We start from the raw sequence: 24351 nt of genomic DNA on the forward strand, positions 1-24351 counted from the left end.
GTGTGTGTGTGTGTGTGTGTGTGTGTGTATTATTTTTATTCTCTAGATGTAATTGTCATCTCAGAGGCTCACTGCTGAATAAGCTCATCTGTCTATCTCTTTCTCAACTCTGGCTGGCTGGTTCAACTCAGCTATTCTGGCTCAAAACTCCTCTCCAAGCTGACTGATTTAAACTGACTTCTCAGTTTCCGACTGAATTGCTCTGCTTGGCCTCAAACTAATTCCAGCAATTGGTTCTAATCTTCTGCCTCCTTCTCATTCTCTATCTTATTCTTCAGCTTATTTTGTCTTCACCTGTGTCTAGTTTATTCTCTCTGCAAACTGTCTCTGTAAAACTGTCCTGTCCTGAAGGGAACTGCCTCTCTCTCTCTCTCTCTCTCTCTCTCTCTCTCTCTCTCTCTCTCTCTCTCCTCTGTCCCTCCCTCTCTCCTTCTCTCTGCACTGCACCTCCCTTTCCTGTCCCTTCTCATGAGTGTTGGGCATATCCTATCTATGACTCATTCTGTCAAACAATTCTCTGATTCAAAAGTGATATCACGTAGATATCACTTTCAAACACGGCTGTTTCCTTCTATAAACGAACCTTACCTATGTTGTTTGGGGTTAATGGCATGTACTAAAGGTGTGTCTGCATTCTATCCAGATCTGATCTCTTGCCAGAGAGAGAGAGACAAAGACAGAGACAGAGATAGATCTGGGCATGTTTGTATGTGCTCATTTGGGTATGCAAGTGAACATAGCATAGAAAAGCCAGAGGTAGACTTTAAATAACTTCCTTAATCATTCCCAAACTACATTTTTTGAGACAAGGTCACACTGAACCTTGAGCTCATCGGTTTGGTTAAACTGACACCAAAGAGCTCCAAATATCAGCCTTTCCCCTTCCCCAACCCACCCCAGAGCTGGTGCTGCAAAGTTACCTTGCTGCACCTGCCTTTTTATGTGGATTCTGCAGATCTGAATCCGGTCCTCATGCTTGTAGAGCTGGCACTTTGCCAACTAAACTATCTCCCCAGTTGCGTGATCCTCCATTCTGAGCTGTTGATTTTTTTTCTTCTCATCAACCTAACTGTGTTAGGATTTCATAGGTCCACTGCCTAGTAGACATCACTGTCTGCACATTCAAAGCAGGAAATAAGAAAAGGGTCCAGGCAAGCATGCTTTCTCATTGCATCTGTTCTTTTATAATGCCCTCCAGTTATGCCCATGCAGACTTTGGTCAAAATAAAGCCATATTACTATGCTTAGCTACACCTAAGCTTGGAGTGCATTGCTGAGCTTTTACAGCTGCAATATCAAGACATCTGTGAGATAAGAGACAGGGGAAAACCTCTTTGAAGTGAGTTAATGGGGCAAGCCTGGCATGCCAGGTGGTATTCAGAAACTCTGCATCATGTAGTCCTCTGGGAGAAATTGTATGGTAGGTGTCTTGTCTCAAAGAAACCCAGAACTACTCCCACTCAGTACCCATGACTCCTCCCAACACTTGACTCTCACCCCATCCTTGACCTAAACCTCTCTAGGCCAGGAGCTAGACTTCACTTCCCTTTCCCCAGCCTCTCTTTTCTACATAAAACGGCCATTTTGGCCATGTGCTGTCTCAGTCTTCTCTTGGTCCTCCGCTCCCTCCCTCTTGGCTCCTGGCTGGCTCCCTCTTGGCCTTTTGGATTCCTGATCTCTTGCCCTGTGTCTCTGTTCTTCGTCTGCCTTCTCCTCTTCTTCTTTTTCTCTTCTCTCACTCTCTCCATCTCTTTCTCCTCTCATGGCCTGGTTCAGTCTAGACCCTGCTGGATACCTCTAGCTGAGCTCTCCCTCATCTCCACACTAAACCCTTCCCCTCAGTTATATGTAGGAGCCATCCTGTCCTGGTTCTCATTCGGTGGGTGATTTTCCTGTCCCACAGATAACTGACTTTGAGGCAGAGGCTAACATGATACAATCAGATACTGGCATGGCAGATGAGAAAGGCATGCACAGCAAAAACAAATAATGCTTTTCTCAGTATCAGTCTGATAGGTAAACACTTGGAATTCCTACCAAGGACCTGGTTATGTTGTAGGCAACCATAAATTAAACTATATATGCTTTCACTTATATCTCTTTATAAGCTTGGGTTTTTTTCCTTCTTTTGTCTACTTACTAAAGACTAATTGTTTGCCAGACTCTTGTCTAGGGGTCGGAGATGTGTCAGCGAGGGAAACAGTTTTCCTTCCAGCAGTAAAAAGAGACAACTGAAAGAACGTTATACACTTACCCATGTATGAACTTCTTAAATCTCTTATCAAGTCCCCTTCTGTGCTCCTATAATCCTGTTGCATTCTTTGATGATTACAAACACAATTTCAGTAATTATTTGGGGGAGATCATGTCCCCTATGTTTATACATCTTGAGAAAACATGTTTTGTTTTGTTTTGTTTAATACTTATTTATATAAGTACACTGTAGCTGTCTTCAGACACACCAGAAGAGGGCATCGGATCCCATTACAGATGGTTGTGAGCCACCATGTGGTTGCTGGGAATTGAACTCAGGAGCTCGGGAAGAGCAGTCAGTGCTCTTAACCTCTGAGCCATCTCTCCAGCTCCGAGAAAAACATGTCTATATAATACATGTACTTTGAGTATATATCATTTATAGTGAGCTCTCCACATGGTGACAAACACTATAGCAGAGAAAGGAGGTTAGATGAGTCAGTGTGGACCACCCAGAGGCCTGGGGAAGCGTGTGGGGTTAAGAGCATTGGCTATAAGTTTTAGGCCGACGGGGAGAATACAGAACTCTGTGCTGTAGCTGCAGACTCTCGAGCTCCCTGCCTTAAAGGGGAAGGAAATGCCAGAGCCTAAGCACAGTGTGTGCTACTCGAGGGTGTTGCTCGGCCCTGCTCTGTTTTTAGGCTTGTCATTTATTTTATTTAGTCCACTGATTTCCTCCAAGCCATGTTGAGGGTGGCCTTCAGACGGTGTCTCCTGAGCAGCAGTTCCGTGTACATCTCAGCTTTACATTCTCTTCACCCTCACCCCAAATTTGTTTTCTTGGTTTCAAACCAACACGAGGAGGCTACCGTGGGCACATGCATGTACTTGGGAGATTCTCCGATGATTTGGCATTAGAAGCTAAAACACTGATCATCCCTCCCTTCCTGTGTAGGCTCTACAAAGTTTCTATAATTGGGTTTTTAAAATATATAGGTTTTATTTATTTTCCTACTAATCTTATTAGCCTATAAACCGTGAGCATGCGCGAGAGTGCACACACGCGCACACACACACACACACACACACACACACATGTTTCCCCTTCATCTCCTAATTAGCCTAATTAGCAGGATACAATATGGTCACTACTTTGAGGAAAGTTCTTCTGGACTGCAGAGATTGCCTGGTTGGTAGAATACTTAGGAGACACACACAAAGCTCTGGGATTTGCTCCCCAATGCTACAGAATCCTGGTGTGGCATACATGAGCCCCTAATTCAACAAACGATAAAACCGAACACCTTCCTCCCCCACTAAAATCTAGATTAAGACACCCTACACACACACACACACAGACACACACACACACACACACACACACACACACACACACACGATACTGTAATCTCACTATTGTTCATCTTGAGATCTAGCACAACATTGATGCTGCCCTTACAATGCCTCTTCCTCAGAGGACACAAGCTCCATGGGGGAAGGTGCTGTGTCTGCCTTCCCCGGGGCAATACTTTATTGCTTAGCTAGGGTATCCACAGAAACACTCAGAAACAGTGAGTTCTTAAGCATCCTCCGCCTCCAGGAGACGCTGGCAATGCTTTGGAAAGATGTTCTGCAGTGGATGAAATTCTGACACTTTGTCCAAATCCTTCCTCAGAAATCCAAGACTTAGCCCCATCCCCTCCCGGCCAGCAGGAACGCAGCTAGTAATCAACCTCAGCTGCCAGCCTTCTTTCTGGATGTGCTCAAGTCATGGAAGCCCCAAACTGTGTCCTGTTCTAGCTTGTATTCAGTGCTGGGAAGTTGCAGGCTGACTTCCCATACCCATGGAGGACACTCCTACAAAGCCATCCCCACTTCTGAGCAGCTCGTGAGGTTGACAAGTCCTCACACAGATCTAGCCCTGCTTTCTCCTCCTCTCTTTGTACAGGGGCTTATCTCAGCAGTGTTTCCCATAAATATTCCCATCTTACATTCCAGATGATAATCTGCTTCCTGAGTAAGCCAGCCTGGGACGCATGAAGACTCACTGTTGTATCAACTACAACGACATCTGTGAACCGTGTGGTGTGGTCTATCCTGCTCTAGATTTCTAAGCAGCACAGTGCAGTTGTTTGTCCTTGTGGCCATACAGTGACTAGAAATGCTTTTCTTGGGGTGCATATCATAAGCACACCAAAGGAAATAGTCTTTGGGACAGCTTTCTTATTCCAAATACTCTTATTCCTAGCGCCAAGAGGGAGGCATTCGCTGTGTGCTTTTTCCAGAAATGCACAAAGTTGAAGTCTAACCCAAATCGTGTCTACTGAATTTGAACTTGTACAAGATCACCAAGATGTCTACTGGCATTATAGTCTGAGAAATGCTAGACTATTAACAGAATTCATTCGTTAATTGATCAAGACAAGTAACAAGCCTGAGCTGATAATTCCGGGTCTTCAGAATGCCTTCATAACATTTCGCTTAGAAGACTGGGAGGATACCATGCCAGTGTTTCTACCGTATAGAGTTTGCGTTTTAGGAAGCAAAGAAAACCCAAATCAATATGCATATTGTAGTTGGGGATGTAAATGTGTCTTTAAAAATAAGGGGAGAGTGGGTTGCATTTAAATTTCTTGCAGAGATAGTGATGAGAGAGCCGAAGCGGTGAAGCAGTACAAGAGTGTTGTCTGTACTAAGTACGAGGACGCTAAAGTGAATCTAGGGGAAGAAGAGAGATGCAAACTAACTGGTGCGGTCAGAGAGGCAAGGCCAATCTCTTGATGAGAGACTACTTAGAAATCCGCCCTTTGATATTTCATTATTAAAATGGTCATGGGCTTTTTTGGCGGTAGTTTGTTTTTGCTAAGAATAAAGTGCTTAGCAAGCACATTGGATTTGTGTTTTTAGAATCTGGGAAAAAAAAAAAAAAGTCTTGAAAACCAGAAGTTTAAGTTCCGCAGACAAAACTGGTGGGGACTGGAGAAGGATTTCTGGAACTTTTCTAAAACCTCAGGCTCCAAGACCCCTCATGCTGACGGATGAGATAAGCATAAACAGAAAGAGGAACTGCGGAAGGTAGTGTCACGCTGGAAAAAGGTAACGTTCGGGTCAGAGTTTCACGTGTACCACAATCCAGGTCTGAATACAGAGAGGAAGCCCACAGTTTCAAGCCTCAGGCTAGTCCACCCCTCTTCCAGTGTAGTGTTAACTGTTAAGGTCTCCGCCACTCTGTGCCATGCCCAGATCCCCTACGCAGACCGCGCCTATTCCCGGTGTCCTAGTCCACTCTAGACCGGCCAGGACCCGCCTCCTCGTGCAGATCCCGCCTCAAATCCCACCCCTACCCTCAAACTCCAATAAACACTGAAAGAATCGAGTATTGGTCCCGCCTCTCTGCCCAGACCCCGCCCCTGACGAGCTGCCTTTAGTCTTTGCCCTCTGAGGCTCCGCCTCCCCCTGAAGCCACGCCCCTCCCTTGCTGTTCTCCTAAACTGTAGACTTTGACTTTGGCCCCACCCAGCTTCCCCGGCAGGCGGCCTACCAAGTCGACTACCTAGTCTGCGGCGGACGTGACGCCGGCCCAGGCCTCGGGCGGCGCGGGTACCCTGTCTAGGGTGTCCTTTGCTCAGGAATGGGCCCGCAGGCTGCAGTCGGCAGGATGATTCTGCTGGTGGTCCTGATGCTGTCTGCGGAGATCGGGAGTGGAGCTTTGATGAGCACCGAGGATCCTAAGCCGCCCTCGGGTAATCTCTCCGAGCCGCTGCGGGCTGGGGCGGGAGGCCAGGCCGGAGGCGCCCGGCTGGGAAGTCCCTGCGGTCCTGATGCGCCGCCCTGGGCTAAGTGGCCCTGAATCCTGGAACGGAGGGGTCGCGGGGGGGGGGGGGTGTCTCTGCGGTACTCGCCGCTTTCGCCTCTTCTTTGCCAACACAACAAAGCTGTGGTCTGTTTTACAGTTAGTTTCCAGGGCAGCGTTTGGCATTGTGTGTACACTGCTTACAGACCTCATTTTCCGGCTGTTGTCCAAATCCTTTGAAGGAGAGAGCCGATTGATACTAAGAGATTCTCATTTGTTAGTCTGGCGTTTAAATATGAAAGTGTTGAGATGCAAGGGTTCTTCATAGCGTAATTCCTTAGAACCTTTGATTTCATCTGCCTACTGACATTTTCCAGGACATATATGCTGGGGCTCGTTCTTCGTGATTAGAGCTCTAGAGACAACTATAAAACTTCTCATGCACTCCCTCCCTCCCAGTCCCTAATCTTAAGTGTCTGAGAAGTTCCCAATATCCAGCTGCTGGAAGGCATGGGGAGACCTCTTTAACTCTCAGATGATTTGCAGCTTTGAACCCCGTGTTAGAGTTTTCGGGAGCTCCAGTTAAGTGTGCAGATTCCAATTCTGCTTTGCCTTGACTTGATCTTCAAAGGTCAAGCAAATAATCATTCACGGTAGTTAGGCAATAGCTACCTAGATGTCAGAAAAAGAAAATGAGGGGCATGTACAAACTGAAATCCCACTTAGATGTAGAGAAAAATGAAATCATAATTGCAGGACAGTGGAATAGAAAATAGTGTTAAATTGTGATACAGCCAGATTCAGAAAGACAAATGCCATGTTTTCTTATGATAAATAGACCCTAGATATTTGTGTCTGTGGAGGAGACCATGAGAGGGGAGGAAGAGATCTTGAGGAAGGAGGGTTTACAACAAGTAAAAGCAGGGTAATAAAACTCATGGGGCATTAATGCAGAAGAGACTCTTGGACTCTTGGGGGAGGGAGGTGACCAGAAACAAAGAGACAGGAGCAACTGGGGGATGAATTAGAAGCAATAATGGTATGCATGCAATATGTATGAAAATGCCTTATTAAAACCTTGTACTTTAGTAATTTGAATTTTTTAATTAAAGGTAGAATGTGTGTATTAGAAACCAAGCAAACAAATCCTTAGTTATCCATGAGGATAGACACGGTACCAAAGGCTAGGAAGACAGATTACAGATATGACTTACTGAGTGCTGGGCACTGTCGATTTTCACAACCACCTCTCCTGAAACTGCCACTGGTTCCTGCATCCATGGTGAGGCACACGGGCTGCCCAAGTGGTAGAGTGCAAATTCTTAACCATCCCACCACCAGCCGTTACCTGGAGGGGAGTCACCTGACCCTGTGGGCCATTGAAGTACACTGTGATATGATATTGAATTTACTTACAGACTGCTGGAAATCAGGGAACTCCGGGAAGATTTTTCAGAGACATGCAGCCAGGCTTAGAACCAGAGGCTTAGAGAGAATGTGCTTGCAGGGGTATGAAGTGGCATGTTCAGCTAGTGTGCGAGTTTTATCGTGGACTGTGTGACAGGAGAGAGATAGGAAACAACTGGGATTTTTGTTATGTATAACAGCAAGGGATGGAAACGTGGCTTTAGCTGGCTTAACCTGAAACAGAAGGTTATTGGCTCAGAGACTCCCAAGGTAGAGAAAATGAGAGGTAGCAGCTTGGCTTCAGGAAGGTTAACACAAGAAGGTTAACACTGATAGGCAGTGGTCATGCACACCTTTAAACCCAGCACTCGGGAGGCAGTGACAGCCAGGGCCTCGTAGGGAAACCCTATGTCAAACAAACAAACAGAACTGAAGAGGAAAGGAGGAAGAAGAGGAAGGAGTTAAAGGAGGCGGAAGCTACCATGCACCATTCTTTATTTCCAGGGGCCTGGTTAGACAGATTCTCTTCTTGGCAGGAATGGTGCTGGTAACCTTTGGTTTTTTTTTTTAAATCTTTGCAACTTCTTCTATCTCAACAAAATCCCAGAGGAAGACTCATTTCCCTAGCTTGCTTGGGTGCCAACCAATGGGGAAGGACATTGTTAAAAGGTGTGGTGTAGAGGAATTCTCCAAAAGAGAAGTACATTGTCCCTGAAAGAAGTTCAGGGCCCGAGCCAAGAATATAATGTGCCCACCATGCCTGGGATCACCGGGTGGCTTGCAAGGTTAGATAATGCTTTTTAGACATGCCAGGCACCATATAAAGTACTTTGAGGGGGAAAGCCCATTAGGAAGCTGGAGCTCAAGTTCATAAGTTCCCATGAGAAACGACTGTAATGGAAGGGGGGGCTCTAGCAGGGACATTAAGGAGGCGGGTCGGTTGGACTCGGACTGGGTGTGGGTGGAGAGAAGCACACAGCTGCCTGGCCCAGGGCGGAGCCTTAAACCGAGTGCCAGGTACTTCCTTCTACTTGGATTCTCCTCTGTGTGACCTCGTAGTTTGCGCCCCCTATGGTGACACCTATGCCCTTCTGTATTGTACCCTAGCACTTTATGACACATTCTGTAGATTTTTGAATGCATTTCTTTAGATTTTTGTTGTCTCCCCTCTGCTGTTTTCGTCTGTGTATTTTGTCTTGAAGTGATATCTCATTATGCTTCCCAAACTGGCTTCAAACTGAGCTCCCTGCCTGGCTCAGCTTTCTGAATGCTGGGATTGTAGCGAAATTATCAGAAAATGATTATTCCCACGCCCGCTTTATATGCTGAGGTTACAGCCCCCGTTTTATTAAACAGTCTCAATGCCTTTTAATTAAAATGAACAAAGCGCTTTATGCTTTCATTTTTACCTCCCTTCCCTAGAACTTGATTTCTCCTTGATAAAGTACTAACTCTGTCATTCAGAGGATGAGTACATGCTCAACGCGGGTATTGTCTGAGATGTGCTCTGTAGAGATTGGTGTGAGTGAATTATCATCACTTAACCCGTGTCTCATTAACAAATAGCTTTAAATATTAAATTATTTTAGTCATGCATGAAGATGTGCACTGACCTTTTTAAAAAAAAATTCACCTAGATCAATGTAAGAAATTTAAATTTTGCCCAAGAGCAAACACTCATCTTCCTACCATTCACACGGTTTTGTCTTGTTTTGTTCTTAATCGGGGCTAGCTCACAGTTTCAGAGGTTCAGTCCCTTATCGTCATGGCAGGAACCATGGCAGCGTGCAGGCAGACGTGGTGCCGGAGAATTCTACATCTTGACCCACAGGCAGCAGACGTGAATGCCATTCTACACCTAGCTTGAGTATCTGAGACCTCAGAGCCTGTCCCCACAGTGACACACTTCCTAACAAGGCCACTCCTCCTAATAGTGCCATTCCCTATGGGGCAAGCATGCCAACTCATGAGTCTATGGGGACCATTTCTATTCAAACCACCACATTCCACTCCTTGGGCCCCATAGTGCAGAAATGCATTCAATCCAACTTCAGAGGTCCCCGTTAGCCTCTACTAGTCTCAAGCCTGTTTAGAAGTTCAAAGACTTCCGATATTCATGGCAATCTCTTCACTGTAACCCCCTGTAAATCAGACTGAAAAGGCAGATCATGCCCTTGCCACATGGCACAGGATACATTTCACCAAATGGAAGGAAAGAGAACAGTCAGGAAATACTAGGCAAAGCCAGACTGAAAGCCGGCAGGGTAAATTCCCAACTCTGCATCTCCATGCCTAAGGTGAAAGCACTCTTCAGATCCCTGATCCCTTTCAGCTTTGTTGACTGTAACACACTTCTCTTTCCTGGGCTGTTTCCACTCTCTGTTAGCTCTCCTCGGCAGGTACACACAAGGAAGGAAGACCGTGCTTTGGCTCACAATCCAAGGGGTGCAGTTTACCACAGTAAAGAAGGTTTGGCCACAGAAAGTAGGAGTCAGCTCGTCATACTGAGCTCGCGGTCAGGAGGACGGAGGGGATGATTCTCACTCTTCCTCCAACCCCTTTCTCCTTTATTCAGTCTGGGACCCCTTAAAGCGCTGGTTCTCAATCTTCCTAACACTATGACCCTTTAATACAGTTTCTCCTGTTGGGGTGACCCTGGCCATAGAAGTATTTTCTTTGCTACTTCATAACTGCAATTTTGTTACTGCTATAAGTCACAGCTCATATCATGACGGCAATTACGTAATCCAAAGTGGATCAGAACTCTCCTGTACATTTTCAGTAAAGCCACGTCCTGTAAGTTTGCTTTGATTGAAATAATTCATCACCTGCCGTACTGACTTCCTCTTTTATGTGCACGTGTGTCTGTCTAACATGCGTGTTTAACGGCATCACATAGGGTTTTGTATTGTTGATGTGAGTTTCTTACTGTGGTCCCTTTTGTTTTTGAATCGCTTACAGTGCCTGCGCCAACAAATGTTCTAATTACGTCCTATGACTTGAACCCTGTCGTACATTGGAAGCACCAGAACGTGTCGCAGGCTGCCGTCTTCACTGTACAGGTAAAGATGTATCCGTAAGTATCACTCCTTTATTGTTTCAATTCTGCTTTAAGCTGCATCCTCGCATGGTCTGTCGTCCCCCTTTCTGCCATCCCTCCTTCCCAGCCACCCAAAACTTTATCAACTATCCGTAGATGTCACAGATGCTAAGGATGAGGATTAGTTCTTGGCAGCACTGAAGTAGAGAAACACGACTGACTCCCAAGGTCTCTCGTCTCCTGGTAAACTAAGATTTATTAATTGCGGGGCTGGGGATTTAGCTCAGCGGCAGAGCGCTTGCCTAGCAAGTGCAAGGCCCTGGGTTCGGTCCCCAGCTCCGAAAAAAAGAACCAAAAAAAAAAAGATTTATTAATTGTTACCAAGCAATAGATAGATGCCTTGCAGGTGACGGCACTGAGGGCAAAGCCACCTTGACGGTAGTTTAGCAGTATCTTGTATAAGAAGGAACCAAACTGAAGCCATCTTGAGTAAAGCTTCCATTTTTAATAGGGGTCAAATAAAGTTTAAGCGCTCAAGGCCTCCCTGGGTAACCGACATCCTGCTTGGCAGGGAGAGATCTGTAAGTGAATAACTGACATCCTGATTGAGACATAAATCTAGGCAAGTCACCCTGCAACTGTGGAATAAGCCAACCAATGAGAACCGGGTAAGTGTACCACAAAGAAACGCTCTGAGAAAGTCCCCTGTCACTAGATCCTCACTGGTGGGAAAAACTGTGAGTGTAACTTGGCTCAGATGTTTGTGGTTTGCAAGCGTATAAGCTCTAATATTTTGGCTCAAGATGACAGTTCAGCTTCAGAGTCCGTGCTGCATCCCTGATCGGTCAGTAGCAGCTTGATTACAGTACATTCTTCTACTCGCCCTCGACCTGACGCTTGAGTTGTATTGGATCTAAGCAGACCCCATAACACTAGGAATAAGTACTTACAGCTCAAGTAGATTTGAATGGAAAGCAAGACTCCGACGCGGATTTTGTCTTATGATGTAATTGAGGTTGCTACAAAGGCAGTCTTTATATCTACCATACAGATCATGGTCAATGGCTGTCCCAGACTTGGTATCATGTAACCTGTGACAAATGTATCATGTGACAAATGTGTTAGCACTCAAATCTACCCATTGTGTTTTCTTTTAAGTAAATAGCCTGTGGGACAGAACTCCATGAGGACATGAGTCCCCTGTCCCTACACAAATATTTTAAGAGCTGTTTTAATTCTGTCAGAGTTATTACCCTTGCTGCAGTGAATGAGCAAAGCAATGTGCAAAAGAAGGGGGTTTGTTCCACTTACAGCCCTAAATCACTGTTCATCAAAGAAATAGGCCAAGACTCGAACTTAATCAGGGCAGGAACCAGGAGGAAGGAGCTGATGAGGCCGTGGAGGGGTGCTGCTTCCTGGCCTGCTCCTGCTTCCTTACAGACCTCAAGACCACCAGCCCAGCGATGACCCCACCCACAGTGGGCTGGGCCCTTTCTTATCACTCGCTAATTAAGAAAACATTAAAACTCTGAACACTGGGGTAGACAGAGACCCCCATCCATAATTCATGTGACTGCAGAATAGATCCTGCCACGGGGGAAGAGCATGTATTTGACCAAACGTAACCTGCTCACCTTGGCACACTTTTGTGGTCCTGGCTCTCAAAGCCGGGGCTTTATCTGCTGTAGGCAAACTGTCTACCTCCGCGTCACACCCCCAGCTTCCATTTGTATCTTCATTAGTTGTACACAGGAGGGCACGTCCATGTGTATGCAGGAGTGTACGGATGTCTGCACACATACATGTGGGAGGTGGGCACAACCTCAGATGGACTCCTCGGGCACCATTTGCCCGGAGATTGCCAAGCAGACCAGGCGGACTGGCCAACAAGCCACAGGGACCTGCCTGTCTCTGTGATCTGCCTGCCTTTGCTCTGTTAGCATCCGGACCGCGGGCATGCACCACGGAACCTGTGGGGTTGTGTTTTGTTGTTTGGTTTGGCATGGGTTCTGGGGATTGAGCTGAGGCCCTCGTGCTTTACGTAGCAAGCACTTGATTGACTGAACTCTCTCTCCAGCCAGTGTTCGCTTTTACATCAGGGGATTCCTCATTAGGAACTTACCTGTAAGGTGCACCATTATAAAAACACGACCAGAGTCTGAATAGGAGATCGGGCACGTGGCCACCACAGAAACGGATTGCCTGCCCCAATAGCTTTGTAGATCCTGGAGGGGATTTCTAGGGAGCTCAATGTAGTGATGTCCAGACTTTGTGTAAATAGGAATAGAAATTAAGTCCTCTAAGACATAAGACACGTGCAGTGTACTCCTTTGGGGAAGAAAGGAATGTCTTAGTCTGGAAAGAGAGCGCAGGAAGTGAAAGCCCTGAAGCCAGCGTGTGAGACCGGCTGGCTTCCTGCAGACATGGGTAGCGATGTCGTGCAAACCAATAGGTAGGAAGAACCTCTTGTTTTCCTTCGAGAAACCCTGACTCCACGGTTAAGCCAAGGAACAAAATGGAGACTTTGACAGAGCTTTCAGGGAAATTGGTTTGATTGGTCTGAAGGATTTTTGTATTGTCTTTGTTGGGCTGAAGTGCAACTTGTTCAAATAAATAAGCGTTCTGTGTCCGACCAGCAACCTCCGCCCACAAGGATGGAGAAAGTTTCCATGTGGCTGACAGATGCTGGGGACATGTGGAAGGGATCCAATAGGCATTTTTTTAAAGATTTATTTATTTATTATATGTAAGCATACTGTAGTTGTCTGCATACACACCAGAAGAGGGCATCAGATCCCATTACAGATGGTTGTGAGCCACCATGTGGTTGTTGGGATTTGAACTCAGGACCTCTGGAAAAGAAGTTGGTGCTCTTAACCACTGAGCCATCTCTCCAGGCCCAATAGGCATCTGGAAGTAGGTTCTTACTGGCCAAAGGAAGGGGCAGCTTAAGCAGCAGTATTAATAAGAACATAATAAATAAGAAAGAAACCCTTATCTATATTTTCATTGATTAATAATGAAGCTGGGAGGATGAAAAGCTCCTGTGTGGACAGGGAACTTCTAAAACATTATGTTTTGGCAAGAGAAGCTGATACACTAGGTGTTGCCTTCCTTACCTGTAAAACCTGTACATGTTACTAGAAAGATCATTTTAAAAAATAAGACTAAAACTGACCACAGTGGAGAGCTTTGTAATGTGTTTGATTTTGTAATTGAATTGCATCCTTATTAACAAATTCATAACAGTTTTTATAAGCAGAGTTTAAAATATATTGTATGAATCCCGTCTCTTATAAGGAATTTATAGCAAGGGTTAAGTACACCTTATCGTAAATGCTTAGGACAGGAATAGTTCTTGTTTCTTGGCTTCTTCGGATCTTGAAAAGTTCACACACACACACACACACACACACACACACACACACACACACACTCACCTAGATGTAGATACTTTAGGAGTGTGAGTTTGGTTATATATACTGTATCTACATATAGCCTGAAAGTAACTTGTAATTTTTTATGTTATTTGATCCAATTTTTACATTTAATTTTTTGTAAGCAGCGAACCCAGGGCCTTGTGCATGCCCCACAAAATTTATCATCCAGCTACCTTCCTAGTCTATATGATATTTTGAATAATGAATTTTATACATTAAACAATCAACTTTTCATGAGGTAGCATCATCTTTTCTCTGTGACATCGGACGGGTGCTCAAAAGGGCTTGGATTTTAAAGTCATTTGAATTTCAAATGCTGGAAATGTCCCTCTAATTCAAGAATAGGGCCTCTTCCTTCCGGCTGGCTTCTTGGTCCTGTTTTAATTCAGCCCTTCAAAGATGCTGACCGGATGAAAATCAAAACATGGGTGGATAGCCAGAGTTTGTGTGATAGTATGATTTAGCTTGTGTCCCCTTTCATCTCAGGGATAACTGGACTGATGCCTGCACCAACATTGCCCATCATTATTGTAATATCTACAAACACATTTCCTATCCTGACTCATCTGCCTGGGCCAGAGTTAAGGCCAAGGTTGGACAAAGAGAATCTGCCTATGCACAGTCAGAAGAGTTTATTATGTGCCGAAAGGGTAAGTAGATTGTATACATGGGTAACTTTTCAAGTTTTTTTATTTTTTTATTTTCGTGTATGGGTGCTTTGTTTGCATGTATGTCTATGCACCACATTCCTGCAGTGCCCTCGGAGGCCAGAAGAGGGCGTTGGATCCTCTGTGACTGCCATTAATGGTAGTTACCAACAGCCATGTGGGTGCTGGTAACCAAGCCTGGGTCCTCTGGAAGAACAGCCATTGCTCTTAACCCCTGAGCCATCTCTCGAGCTCCTACATGGATACATTTTAATTTTCAAGTACTTACACTTCCTTGTATGTTCACTTTCATGGGTAGTTGCAACAAATGTCTAATAGCAATGATAAGTTAAGGAGCCCATGTCTTTTTCTTCCAGGCCCCAGAAAACATCACTGAACTGGCCTTCAGTTTGCCACTTAAACTGCTTGGCATCCAGTCCAGTCAGATCCTGACCAGTGCTGCTCAGCACTGGAGGGCATCAGCCTTTCTCTCCCCATCTACTGTGATAGAACTTCATTCCAAAGTTCTTTCACTGAGGACTTGGCCACTGGGCTCATTCCTCTTACCTCCCTTAAATCCTTAAAGACCTTGGAAGCATGAATACCAACATACTACATTAACACATTAGAGTTTAAGCCCCTGTGGTGGGCCATACCTGTAAGGGAGCAGGCAGGAGGCTCAGGTTGGGAAGATTCGGAGTTAGTGAAGCGTTCGAAGCCAGCCTGTCCAAAGAGAAACAGAAGAGTCCTTCATGTCTCTGAGTCCAAGGTTCTCAGCTCTTTGCACTCCCAGCATCCTAACCCTATAATTCACTAGTCTCAGTTGTCCTTTCCAACTCCTGACTATCAAGTATCAGTTCTCCTCTGTGGTGGGACATTCTACTTTAGCCTGTGGCCTTGCCTGCTGGCCCTCACGGCATCCCTTCCAGCTTCCCTTCCCAACTCACCCTCTATGACTGATCACTTCCATGTTTCATGCCTGTGGGGTTCACTGCCTTGATTCCACCCCAGCCTTTTGGGGACACCCAGGGCTTTCCATGGGCCCTTCCTTACTTGCTTCAGGTATTTTTATTCTCTGGATTCATCCAATATCTGCCATTGTCATGTCAGATTTCTCTGCCACAGATTTATCAAGGACCTACTGTGTCTTGGAAAGTATGCCAGAGATACCCTGAGGAGTCAACACCAGACGTGAGAGGAAGAGTGTGTGCACAGTGCATATGAGAAGCAAACACCAGTGTTCATCCAGACAGCCACACACACCAGAGACATGGGGATATGGAGACTCTCTGAGTCTGTAATTCTGACTTTCACAGTAAGGAAGTGAACATTAGCAAACTTTGATCGAACCATCCTGCCAGACATCCATGGATGTTAAAAGATACTGGGTTTCAGTGAGGAAAATAACTAAATACCTTTCGAGGAGCTGTACCGATGCCTCAGTGGTTAAGACCACTGGCTGTTCTTCCAGGGGACTTAGTTCAAATCCCAGCACCTACATGGCAGCTCACAGCCATCTGTAACTTCAGGTCCAGGAAAACCAAAACCTTCTATTAGCCTCCACAGGCATCAGACATGTGCATGGTGTATAGACACACATGAAGGGAAAATAATCATACACATAGGTAAATGATAGATAGATAGATGATAGATAGATGATAGATAGATAGATGATAGATAGATAGATAGATGATAGATAGATAGATAGATAGATAGATAGATAATGGATGGATAGATAGATAAATGATAGAAAGACAGACAGATAGATAGATAGATAGATAGATAGATAGATAGATGATGGATGGATAGATAGATGATAGAGAGATAGATAGATGATAGACAGATGATGGATAGATAGATGATGGATAGAGAGATAGATGATAGAGAGATAGATGATAGATAGATAGATAGATAGATAGATGAGAGAGAGAGAGAGAGAGAGAGAGAGAGAGAGAGAGAGAGAGAGAGCCTTTTCAGGAACAGTTTTTAGAAAACAGGTTCCTTAAGGTGTTTCCTCGAGTGTCTATTTGCGTATGTTTGTGTGGTGGTCAAGTGCTGGAGAAGGAACCTTGGGCCTTACATTGCTAGGCAAGTGCTCTACCATTGAGCTACATCTCCAGTCTGCTGTTTTAATTTGACACTAATTTGCTTAGGCTGGTTTCAAACAGTTTTCTGCTGCTCTTCCGCTCTACCCTTCTAATGGCAGGGATTATAGGCCTATACAACCAGTCCGGCCTTTCATTTTTTTTTTCTTTATGGAAAATTCATTACAACTCTCCAGCCGCGCATTACTTCTTTTTCTCAACGTCTTGCTCTGCGGCTTCTTTCGCCCTCTTTGCTTGGATGCCGAAGAGCCCGGCATTGGCTCGGGCCATGCGAAGGCTGGTGAAAGCCTTAAAGTTCTCCTCTTCCGTGATGGCTCTGGCCTTTTTCTTTTTGTACACATTCTGGATGGGCATCACAGGTCCTGTTAGCTGCGTGACCAGTTTAAGTTCTTCAGCAGAACTGTCGCCCTTCTTCGGAGCAGAAGGCTTCCTGGGGAAACGTAGGAGCTCGGAGCGGTGCTGCTTCAGGCGCCCGCAGTGACTCAGTGGATTTGTTTCGCCTCCTTGGGTCCACAGAGATGCCGATGGTGCGTGCCATTTTCTCGTGGATACCAGCCACCCTGAGTTCCTCCAGGCTGAAGCCCCTGCCAGCCCGGACCTTGGTGTGGTACCTAATTGTAGGGCACCTCACGATGGGCCTGATGGGGCCGGACGCGGGGCGAGGGGCTGCCGGGCCTTGAGTCTGCGGATCTTGCATGCCGGCTGGTTGAACCACGTGTCCACTCACTGCTGCCAGTCCTTGTGGAAGTGGGTCTTCAGGATCATGCCATTCCGGCTGGGCGCCATGGCTGCCTCCTGTGCAGGAGAACGGCCAAGCAGAAAGGGGCCTTTCATCTTCTAAAAACCAACGTTTACCATGAATTGTACTTTCCTAAAGACAAAGTCAGAGGTAAAATTAAATCACCAATGCAGAGGTTCTTCAAGAGAGCTTCCTCTCGGAGATGGACTAAACTTTGTATTCTTAGAATGTCTTCGAGGTCTTTGCAGTTGTTTAAATGGACCCATTGACTTGGATAGGTGTACTAGCTGTGAGGGAGGAGTAACACTTTCCCTTTCTCCCCAGGGAAGGTTGGACCGCCTGGCCTGGACATCGGAAGGAAGGAAGATCAGCTGATTGTCCACATATTTCACCCTAAGGTCAATGTGAGTCAGGAAACCATGTTTGGTGACGGAAATACCTGTTACACATTCGACTACACTGTGTTTGTGAAACATTACAGGAGTGGGGAGGTGAGTGTCTTTCTTTCATCGTTCTTAAAAACAGGAATTGTTCTATAGCTCAGGCAAGCTATTCTCATAGACTGTAATGAAGGTAGGCCATTCATGTGTATGCAGAGAAGCCTCATGGGTCATAGATTCTCATAAGGAAAAAACGACATAAATACTGTTGAAGGACCGATATGGGGTTAATCACCAACACCGGCCAGATGATGCATTTATGTTTTCTCTTTGCCTGTTTGGTCGCAGGGCCCTCTCTAGAACATGCCCCTCTCTGTATACCTGTTTCTCTCCTGGCGAGATGAATATCATCTTAGGGTTTTTCTGTGATCATATTATTTTTGAAAGATAAGTTACAGCACAACCACAGTGCCATGATACATTGTTCTGGCAGTGGTGTGGAGTCCACGCTTGGAGTCAAACCGTGCTCCCCCCAATCTGTATGGTGTCATTTATTTATATAACATTTATTAAGTCCGTACATACTATGTGTCTTCTAAATACCCAGAACTGCAAAGTGAACAGTACAGACAAAACTCGGAAAAACCCCAGTGCCACAGAAAGGGTGTGGGCAGCCTACAGGGATGGAATGGTGGCCTTCAGTGGAGGGGTCGGAGAAAAGCTGGTGATTGGTCAGTGCTGGGGTTCGAAGCTGATCCCTCAGCTAGACCTAGAGATACCATTTGAAGCGTAGGACCTAGGAAAGACAGAGGTACAGTTGGCATATGGGACAGCAACACAGGGCCAGTGGGTTTGGGGAGAGGGGCGCAGGCGGCAGAGGGAGACAGAGCAGGCATTGGAGAGCCTCACTGCTGTTCCTGTCTCTGAGATGCTGCTTTCCTGGCTCACTGGAAGTAGCCGGTGCCGCTTTCCCAGAATGCCCTTCAGTATTTCCATCTGGTCTTCGGGTTCTGTGTCTTCTTCCCACTCTCAGCAGGTTCCTTCATTTCTTGTGGCCCAATTGGTTTCCCCTGTCCTTCTAGGAGTCCTCAAGAGCACACATCCCACTCTGTTACGTTTCTCACCCCTCATCTGCCCTAGATTGTGAGGCATAGTAAATGGACACTAATACACGTGCTCGTCATCCTTAAGTCACCTAACACCCAAGCTGACAACATGGGAAAGTTTATTTAGCTCAGTTTTAGAGACACAGAGTGTGATGTTTGCACTGCTCAGCTCTGGGGATAGCAGACAGGGCATCACAGCAGGATTTGTACAAACCATGACCACTTTCTCTCCCATTCTTCTGCTGGCAACCAAACTCATGACCAAGGCATGTTCACCAAGCTATACACCATTATCACAAGAGATTTCATCTCAAGCCAGAGCAGAAGCAGGAGAGGTGTGTGTGTGTGTGTGTGTGTGTGTATGTGTGTGTGTGTGTGTGTGTCTGTCTGTGTGTGTCTGTGTGTCTGTGTGTGTCTGTGTGTGTCTGTGTGTGTCTGTGTGTGTGAGTGAATACATTTCAAGCACATGACCTAAGGTCCTCTGTATGCATGGTTGTCTCATCTCCGTGATCACCTATCTGACAGAAACACCAGGAGGAGTAAAGACTTTGACTTTGAGTTTCTGAGGGCTCATGCCACGGTCACCTTGCCGCATATCCTTGGGCATGACACCATGGCAGCAGCAGTGTGTGGCGAAGGAAATGGAATGTCTTAAGTTAGAGAATGAGGCAGGAGAGGCCAAGACAAGGCACCCTCAAGATCTAAACCCAAATGACCAACTTACTCTAGATAGACCCCACTTTTAAATATTTCCAAAACCTCCTAAAATATTACTACCAAGTGAAGACCTGGGCCTTACTTCATAGGACTGTGAGGGATATTTTATACTCAAAGCTTAACTTCCCATGAGGGCCTGTCTCTTAAAGACCTCTGCCAGGCACACCCCAGTATTGCCCCTCAGACACCAGCCCTTTAATACCCTGGTCTTCCCTGCTACCTAGCCACTGCCTTTGTGTGTCTGGGCCCCAGCATAGGTGATCATGTGCTGTAGCTGGTAGAAAGATTGAGCTCTGATTGTTCAAGGGACCACTTCAGTCATGTTTATGTGTTTGCTGCACAGAAAGCCTGTAGCCTTCATGTAGCTGCCTTCATATGTTTCCTGTGAGATGCCTTTCTTCTCTCTCCAGCCGCTTCTAGTACTCTGGGAACTGGAAAAACAAGTATTGGCTAGTTTCACAGCCAGCTGAACACTTCCCTTCTTCAAGTCTTAAACAATACTGTTCCCATGTATGTCGTTTTAACAGATGTACTTTTTCCCACTGTGTGGAAGTCACAGGTTAACTCATTATTTGCTATTGAAGCTGGTTTTCATTTCACATTCACGCACTACCTGTCTCCCTCCGGTGTCTAACTAGGGCAGATGCAATGGTTTCCCCCTCCGGATAAGGAAGCCATACATTTCACAATGTTGTTTTTCCATGTAGATCCTACATACAGAACATAGCGTCCTAAAAGAAGATTGTAGCGAAACTCTGTGTGAGTTAAACATCTCAGTGTCCACGCTGAATTCCAATTACTGTGTTTCAGTAGTTGGAAAGTCGTCTTTCTGGCAAGTTAATACAGAAACATCAAAAGACGTCTGTATCCCCTTTCTCCATGATGACAGAGAAGGTAAGTTCTTGCCTTTCCCCTAGCTGAAGACAGAGAGCTAACTGAGGTAGGTTAGTATGAAAAGAAGAGGTTGATTTATAACTTAAGCACGTGACTTTTCTTTAAAAAATATCTAATCATCCCTTTCCCCAGAGAAGCTCAAAATTAAAAACAAGACAGTTTCTCGGGCATCGGAATTACTACAGCAGCCAACTCAAAAAGCCACGAGATGGCTGATGCCCTCCTGACCCCGGAAAGAAAAGATACACAACAAATAGATAAAATCATCTACATCAATATCTCTATTTCAAATCGTAACTTGAAAACATGTTAACGTGAGAAGAGTCAGAAGAGGTCCGTGGAGATAGATGTCACAGTGGCCACCAAGACCGATAGCCTCAGATGGGTCCAGGGCACACATGTGGAAGGAAAATCCAAGCTCCCCCAAGTTGTTCAAAGACAGCTTGTGTGCTCACACCCGCACGCACGTCCACACACATCCATTAAAATGTAGCCTGTCCTTCAGGTCAGAAGAAGTAACTACCCGCAGGCAGTCCTCCCATGATGCAGTTTGGAGGCCGCTTTCCCTCTGCTGCCCCCTTGGGTTCGTGTGCACAGCGTGTTACACAGCTCGCATGCTCCTCACGGTTTAAAGAGGCGGCTGTTCCCACAGAGAGCAGTAGCAGACGCTCTGTTGAACAGACGTCCTGCTGAACCCCTGTGGCTCACCTGCCCTCAGAGCTGATTTTAATTCACCTTCACGCTGTACCCGTTTCCCTTCAGTGTTGACTGGGACGAATGCAATGATTTCCCTCCCTCTAGATGAAAGAGCCCAAGACTTTACTGCACTCGCATAATATTTTAAAATGTTTTTTCATTTTTTACATACTTCATTAAGATTTTATAATCTTAATAATGCTTTATAATACTTCTTAAGAATTTTAGAATTATAAAATTAATTTTTTTCTGGTTGATTTTTCCTGTCTTCAGGGGGGTTTTTGTTGTTTTTTGTTTGTTTGTTTGTTTGTTTGTTTGTTTTGGGTTTTTTTGGCAATATCTTTCCTATGCTAATAAAAGGGGGAAAAGTAGCGATTTTTTTCTTAATTCAAATGACTTCAAAGAAGAACGTATACTTTTCTAGGGGAGTTATGAAAGGCGACTGAAAAGGAAGGCGTGTTGTATAAGCTGCCAAGAAAGAAAACCAGTCAGCAATGGAAGGGTCTGAGGGGCAGGGCTGAGCTAAGCGCTGTCAGTGTTTATTTCCTCCAAGGAGAGGACCTGAGGGAAAGGGTCACCCCGGCAGCTCCCTGCTGCAGGCTGTGGGGAAGATGTTTAAGAAGGCACTTCAGCTACCTCTTGTCATGGCGGTGTAGCCCAGGATGCCTGGCACCCCATAGTCAGTCATACTCTGCATTATCACCAGTCCTGGCCGTTGCTTTAAGACAGTCCATGTCTGCTGGAGAAAGAACGTTCTTGGATGAGGGGCAAGGGCTACACTTGTCTGGGTGTAGGAAGCTGTCCAGTGCCAGCATGAATTCCCTCCTGTGCAGCCCCTGTTGCATTCCAGCTCAGTGGCTGTTGGTTACCCCCAAGATATCAATACCATGGCGTCTGTTTTGTGGTCTCTCCATGCTGGTCCCTGTTGTGTTTCATGAATGTCATGGCGGTAGGACTACTGACTGGTTTTCTTTCTTGAGGGCTGCAGCAGTGGGAGGAGTCCGGTCTGCAGCTACGGTGCATTGCCCAGTTTCCGGGGGTTCTGATCCTGCTGTGTGAATTTGCTGAGGAGCGGTGGTGAGAAGACGTCTGCTGCGTACGAGTGGTGTCCTTGACTCTAACTTGACTCTAACTTGACTCTAACTTATGGTTGTTCCTTTTGTTTTTAGAATCAATTTGGATGCTGCTTGTTGCTCCTCTTCTCTTCCTTACAATAGTTGTCCCGGCACTTGTGTGTTGTTACATTAAGAAGAATCCATTTAAGAGAAAAAGCATAATGTTACCTAAGTCCTTGGTAATGCACTTAATTGTTTATTTAATTATAGATCCTAGCTGTTGATGTCCGCTCACACGCAGTATCATTCAGGAAAATGATGTCAGGACGAATAGCATTGTATTCACCTCATTATAGTTCTCTTCACTAAACGCCGCTGTGCACCCGAGCCGACATGTATTTTACAGTGCGCCAGGTACCTTTGCACAATTTTCAGGATGAAAACTGACTCGTTTAGTAAAGAACTAACGATCTCCAGGGAAACGCTGACCACGGTTCAGTCAGTGTGAATACAACAGGCTCAGAGCCAGGGGCTTCTCCGCAGACAGGCAGAAGATGGGGCGCCAAAGGTGACGTGCACTTATGAGATGTTTAATGACTTGGTATTTTTAACCTTAAATAAATTCTACTTAAAGGAAAAAAGACAAGCTGGGTGTGGTGGCGTACAACTTGCATCCCAGCACTCAGGAAACAGACAGGCGCATCTCTGAGTTTGAGGCTGCCTGCTCTACATGTCAAGTCCCAGGCCAATAAGAGCTACATAGTAAGACCTTGTCTATAAACAAACAAACAAATAAATAAACAAATAAATAAACGACATATACGGTGGCTCATATCTCAGGTTCTAGCACCTGAGAGGTAGATGACGGGATGTCACCAAGGAGTCCAGGGTCAGCTAATGCTACATAGTAACTTTGAGACCAGTCTAGGCTAGGTGAGACCCAGTCTCAAAAACCAAAAAGCATTAAGGAAAAGAAATGTAATGAGCTCATTTTACTTGTCTTCTGAAATATGCTCTTTTCTTTTTAACAGGCATTTGCGTTCAGTAATCCTTTGTCTTTATTCACTCTCTCTACTTAGCTCTCTGTGGTAAAAAATGCCACGTCCGAGACCAAACCTGAATCAAAGTACTCCCTTGTCACGTCGTGCCAGCCAGCTGTCCTAGAGAACGAGACAGTGATCTGTGAGGAGCACTTGTCCACAGTGACAACTCCAGACAGCCTAGGAGCACCAGAGCAGGAAGAACTTTCTAAAGGAACCGTGGCTACGGTTGCTGAAGGAAACACTTCCCCCGAGACCACCGACAGCCCTCCAACTCCGGTACAAAGTGGCCATTTTTCCCTGTCAAGTAGTAACCAGTCAGGCTCCTGTAGCCTCACCACCTATCACTCCAGGGACGGCTCTGACAGTGGCCTCGTGGGCACAGGCAGCTCCATATCTGACTCTGACTTTCTCCCAAACAACGACTCGGAAACAAAGATGGCAGACCCAGCCCCTACACCTGTGAGGAAGGCCCCGACTTTCTCCGGTTATGACAAACCACACGTGCTGGTGGACGTGCCTGTGGACGGGGAGGGCAAGGAGTCTTTGATTGGGTATAGACTCACGGGTGATACCCAGGAACTGTCCTAAGGCCGCCGAGTCCTGACGGTGCTGAAGGATCTGCCTCTAGGCAGTTTTCCTGCTTTGTTCTCGTGAAAGACTTTGCACGTTAGCCGATTCTGACCGCAGCGTCCCTAATGAGACACCCGGATAAGGAGTCTGTGTGAGCGCACTGCCCGGTCTACTCCACAAATGCCAAGACTGCCAGAGGGATGAACGGTCACCTATGAGCTCCTGCCTGGGTGGGCTGGTTCTCCTCCTCTAGCCTTGCTTCCTCCAGCCGCTGCTCCTCCACCTCACTGCCTCACGGGACACGGGGGACCTGTCCTCACACACCTTTGTATCTGTAAGTCCGTGTATATAGTGTGTTTGCAGTTTCACTTAAGGGAAAGCTGAAAGCCACTGCAGGTGGACTCCGTTCGTGACAAGTTTGGTAGGACATTTGTGGGCGCATACGTTTTTTTATGGGGCATCACTTATGATTTTTAAGTAAAATGTTTTGAAACCAGAACTCATTTGGATATTCATTTATCAAACC

At 45.9% G+C, this 24351-nt stretch overlaps 1 protein-coding gene across 2 annotated transcripts; it reads left to right on the forward strand.

Annotated features, from left to right (window-relative positions):
- Window positions 1–5711: 5711 nt before the first annotated feature.
- Window positions 5712–24324, forward strand: Ifngr1 (interferon gamma receptor 1). 2 transcript variants are annotated; one of them, NM_053783.3, is given in 7 exon segments: window positions 5780–5936; window positions 10355–10469; window positions 14360–14523; window positions 17689–17855; window positions 20275–20461; window positions 22327–22451; window positions 23292–24324. In NM_053783.3, coding segments are annotated over 7 exon segments (1422 nt in total). In that variant the 5' UTR covers window positions 5780–5824; the 3' UTR covers window positions 23844–24324.
- Window positions 24325–24351: the final 27 nt, after the last annotated feature.

Source organism: Rattus norvegicus, chromosome 1 (genome assembly GCF_021556685.1).
Source record: "Rattus norvegicus strain SHRSP/BbbUtx chromosome 1, alternate assembly SHRSP_T2T, whole genome shotgun sequence".
Taxonomy (NCBI): domain Eukaryota; kingdom Metazoa; phylum Chordata; class Mammalia; order Rodentia; family Muridae; genus Rattus; species Rattus norvegicus.

What these genes read in the sequence shown, in the direction of transcription:
- Ifngr1 (XM_087574364.1), top strand. Translation starts at nt 5,825, where the DNA reads ATGGGCCCGCAGGCTGCAGTCGGCAGGATGATTCTGCTGGTGGTCCTG. An exon ending in GTACAGGTAAAGATGTATCC is followed by an intron (nt 10,470 to 14,359) that starts GTAAGTATCACT and finishes CTTTCATCTCAG; the next exon opens with GGATAACTGGACTGATGCCT. An exon ending in AACATTACAGGAGTGGGGAG is followed by an intron (nt 17,856 to 20,274) that starts GTGAGTGTCTTT and finishes TTTTCCATGTAG; the next exon opens with ATCCTACATACAGAACATAG.